At 43.1% G+C, this 4,548-nt stretch overlaps 1 protein-coding gene across 2 annotated transcripts in view; it reads right to left on the reverse strand.

Moving 5' to 3' along the window:
• The window catches only part of chd1l (chromodomain helicase DNA binding protein 1-like), a 205,551-nt gene extending 201,209 nt beyond the window's left edge, over positions 1 to 4,342 (reverse strand). The window contains exon 1 of one of the 2 annotated variants that reach the window (XM_072513472.1): positions 4,139 to 4,342. In XM_072513472.1, the coding sequence (XP_072369573.1) occupies positions 4,139 to 4,238 (100 nt within the window). In that variant the 5' untranslated portion in view covers positions 4,239 to 4,342. Of the gene's footprint in view, positions 1 to 3,511; positions 3,758 to 4,138 lie in introns of those variants that run through there. The other variant, XM_072513474.1, reaches the window with a different exon arrangement.
• Positions 4,343 to 4,548: the final 206 nt, after the last annotated feature.

A 4,548-nucleotide genomic window follows, 5' to 3' on the forward strand; every position in this document is an offset into this window, starting at 1 on the left:
ACAGGGCGCATATGACTGGAGCACGGCTCAGTAAGTTTTTTGGAGTAGAGGATAGGTGTGCGAGATGCTCGAGAAGCCCAGCGAATCATACCCACATGTTCTGGTCATGCCCGGCACTACAGGGGTTTTGGGTGGGGGTGGCAAAGGTGCTTTCGAAGGTGGTGGGGGTCCAGGTCGAACCAAGCTGGGGGTTGGCTATATTCGGGGTTGCAGAAGAGCCGGGAGTGCAGGAGGCGAGAGAGGCTGGTGTTTTGGCCTTTGCGTCCCTAGTAGCCCGGCGCAGGATATTGTTAATGTGGAAGGAAGCCAAGCCCCCGGGTGTGGAGACCTGGATAAATGACATGGCAGGGTTTATAAAGTTGGAACGGATTAAGTTCGTTCTAAGGGGGTCGGCTCAAGGGTTCACCAGGCGGTGGCAACCGTTCGTCGAATACCTCACAGGAAGATAGAGGGAATGGAAAATAAGAAGACAGCAGCAGCAACCTGGGGGGGGGGGGGGGGGGGGGGGGAAGAGAGAAAGATGGGGGGGGGGGGGGGGGGGAATCAGAAGGACTCTCAGGGATGTTATTTTATATGTATAGGTATTTGGTATATGTAATTGTATATTGGATTGTATTTTTGGAGAGTATTTATCTTGGACAAGGCAGTTGCCATTTAGTTTTATTTTTGATTTTGTTCATATATTATTTATTTACTTGTTTAAAACTGGCCATTGTTATTTATATTGTTTTATTGCTGTGTAAAGGAAACGCTATGTGCTGTTATGTTTGGCCAAAAAATCTTGAATAAAATATATTTTTTTTAAAAAAGAACACAGTAAATAGGAATGGAGAACGCCATTAGGCTTTCGGGCCTGCTCCGCCATTTAATAAGATCATTGCCGATCCTCTACTTTAACTCCACTATCCTCATACTTCTCAATTCTGAATACACAAAAATCTATCGACCTTATACTCAAGACAATGACTGAGCATCCACAGCTCTGCAGGGTGGATTTCCAAGATTTACAACCTTTTGAGTGAAGGAATCTTTCCTCATCTCAGTCCTAAATGATCAACCCCTTACTTTGAGACTGTGACCCCCATGTTCTAGATCCCCAGTTTCAGGAAACATTTTCTCAGCATCCACCCCTTCAAGCCTCTTCATGTTATATGTTTCCATTAGATCACGTTTCATCCTTCTAAACCTGAGGGAACATTGGCCTAGTCTATTCAATCATTAAAGAACTGGTTCTTTGAAAAAGAGGACATTGGAAACAGGATAGTGGAAGAAGGCTAGGTGGCTGATGGAGAGGGAACCATCAGCATCGACTGGTTCAGCTAAAAGTGTGCTTCTTTGCTGTAACATTCGACAAGTTCATCATAAAACAATATATGCTTTTCAGTGCAATAACCAATACTCAAAATAGCGATTGCCCAAATATATATATAGTAGATGAATTAACATATTTATTGCTGAAATAGAATCAAGGTATTGGACAAATGTGGAATGAGGAAACTTAACCATTTTAAATCCACAATTTTATTGTTTTATTAAAATACCCAAGTTATTTTTTTGTAAAATGGTACTTTACAGATGAATACAATATATTGGTATATAGAACAGCTGAATATACATTTCCCACCCAGGCATTGCCTTCTTCCAGACCCTTCCATCAGGCAGAAGATACAGAAGTCTGAAGACCCACACATCCAGACATAGGAACAGCTTCTTCCCCACAGCTACAAGACTCCTCATGACTTCCCCTCGGACTGATCTGTTCCCTGTAAGAACACTACTCACGACATCCTATGCTGCTCTTGCTCATGTATTTGCTTTGTTTGGCCCCTTGCTCCGCACTGTAACCAATCACTGTTTGTCGATGTACCATTTGTCAATGTTCTCTGTTGATTATTCTTTTGTCTACTATGTACGTACTGTGTACATTCCCTCAGCCGCAGAAAAATACTTTTCACTGTACTTCGGTACATGTGACAGTAAATCAAATCAAATCAAAAATGTGATTAAATGGTAAACGCAAAGTGTCAAACTTCGGCAAGTGAGTATATCAAACTAGGGTGCATCATAACTAGCATAGTGTACTGTTCCACTTCTATATGTATTCTTTATTTTATGTAAATCAAACAGCTGGGTAGAGTTTTGCACAGTGGATTAGCAGTGCACTACACTTTCAGTCTGAGGCTGGGGCCCTGTTCAGAATATTGGATTGGGTAGAACATTTCTTTCTGCTGATGGTTCTAAATGTCATAGCTTATTGAAATAACAATTCAATTCATAGAAGAATGCACCGAAAGCAGAAAATTGCCTCAAATTGGTTATGTCTTCATAGTTTGGCTCAGCAAGGCCACAAAACTGGCTGCAAGGAAATTAAAGTGCCACATTAATTCAGTGGAAAGGATGCATTTCTTGAGGCTAGTGAAACAGCATTGACAGAGTCATGGAACGTATTCAGAACTACAGCTTTCATTAATGCAGCACCTTTAGCAAAGTAAAATGACCCAAGATACTTCACGACCAAAATCTGGCACTGAGCCACATAAAGGTATATTTGGTTATATGGGCAAAGGCTCGGTCAAACAATAGGTTATGAATTAAAATTTTAAATTTGAGGCGCTGCTAGACTAATAGCCAATGTATGTTAGCACACATGGGAGCTTGTGCCAATGTTCTGATTGAGTTGCCAGTTACCACCAATTCCGCTGTCCTTTCATTTTTCGCTTTTTCAAATTTCTTACCCCTTACATTTTAAAAAGGATTTGGATTCTACTTTTTTCTGAAACAACATTGCAGGTCCCAACAGACAACAGAAGAAACATCTCCTGATCTCTTCCTTTATTCTTAATAGTAATGTTCTTGAATTTGTGCCCACATTTTACCAATCATCAAAAATCATTTCCCCTGATTTACCTCAAAATTATCATATTAAATACCTCAATCAGACATTCCCCCCACTCCTGGTCAATCTGTTCCAATAGAACAGGCAGTTTCTCTTTCCTCTCCTTGTATTTAAATCTCTTTTCTGATAGCTGTACTCCGCAACTGATTTGAAAGCACTTGGATGCTGGCAATGGATGAATATTGATGAACATGTATATATATATTATTCATACATTATTTATATTGAGCTCGGAACTAATTGTTATAGAAATAGATATCCTGAGTTGCCACATTTTAAGTGTTCCACTGAGGTTATGGGCCAAATAACAATATGTTAGGGACATATTAGGGATAGCTGGTCTCGCCACTGATGCTCACATCCCATGAAGGAATTTTAAAAGTCCATCAACCCACTAAACCAAACAGAAGCACAGTAGAGCAGGTATGTTCCAGTTGTGCATGTGAATAGGAGGTGAAAGGGGAGATCAAAATGACAACCACCCTACGCTACACTCTTGGCAGTCATTTACACAGTTGGGATCAGGTCCCTCCTAGAGTGTCATCTCAGGGAAGGAAGTTTAAGAACAAGAGGCCGAATAGGAAAAATAATATGGAGAAAATGGGTTGAACTTACTTCAGTGGAACTGCTGTCACTAACTCTTTTTAGAATATTAGTACTAAATAGGTCAGAGAGATGAAAATGGTTTAATGCTACACCAATGCACTTGTCTGTTCCATGTCCTTAACTCGTCCACTCTGACTGCTCTCCTGACCTCCAAGAGACTTGTGAAACATGCAAACACAACCCAAGCCATAATTTACTGCAAGTTATTTTAACGACAGGATGCTAACTGATCATTTAAGATCTTCCGATTGGCCTGCGTCGATCAGAGATAGAATCTGATTAGAGGCAGTGAATACTGCTGGGGACCAATCGACTGTTTAGACCCACAGTTCTCTTCCGCCTTTATAAAACAACGATGACTGACAACCCCTAGAGCTTTCAGAGAGAGTTGTTAAGAAAGAGACAAATGAAGCAGGTATTATTATTGGGGGCAGCAACGGCAATTGTGGAGTGAGTGTAAAGGAGAGCTGGGCAGGCCGAGGAGGAAGAGCGGCATTAAAGCAGTTTAACGGCTGAATCTGGGGTAGTTGGAGAGAGGTGGAGTGAACCAGGTGAGGCCTGTGGCGAGTTGGAGTGTCCTGGATCCTGTCCCGGAGCCGCGTTAAGGCGGTTACAATCTGCTAAAACAACACTGACCTGTCAGACCCCACCTCCTAACATCCTCCTCCTCAACCTGCTCAAACTCTCCCGGCTGACTGCTCAGTAAGTTGCGAAGGTTTTGTACAAAGTGAGACATCTCTAATTCTTGTTTTCTATGAGCGGAAGCTTGGGTAAAGGAAAGGAGCAGGGAAGCTGCTTACGGTCCTCCAAAGCTAAAGACTGCACCGCGCCGGGGCAGGCGTGACCCCCTCACTGCAAAGGAGAGGAGTGGGCGGGGCCTCTCCTGTAATGGCAGTCTGGGCGGGGCCTCTCCTGTAATGGCAGTCTGGGCGGGACCTCCCTTGTGAAGTGCCAGGTGTGGGCGGGGCTGCCCCTGTGACGGGCAGTTGCGGGGCCTCCCTTGTGAAGTGCCAGGCGTGGGCGGAGCGTCCCCATTGGCGAGAAAT

This window comes from Scyliorhinus torazame, chromosome 8 (assembly GCF_047496885.1).
Source record: "Scyliorhinus torazame isolate Kashiwa2021f chromosome 8, sScyTor2.1, whole genome shotgun sequence".
Taxonomy (NCBI): domain Eukaryota; kingdom Metazoa; phylum Chordata; class Chondrichthyes; order Carcharhiniformes; family Scyliorhinidae; genus Scyliorhinus; species Scyliorhinus torazame.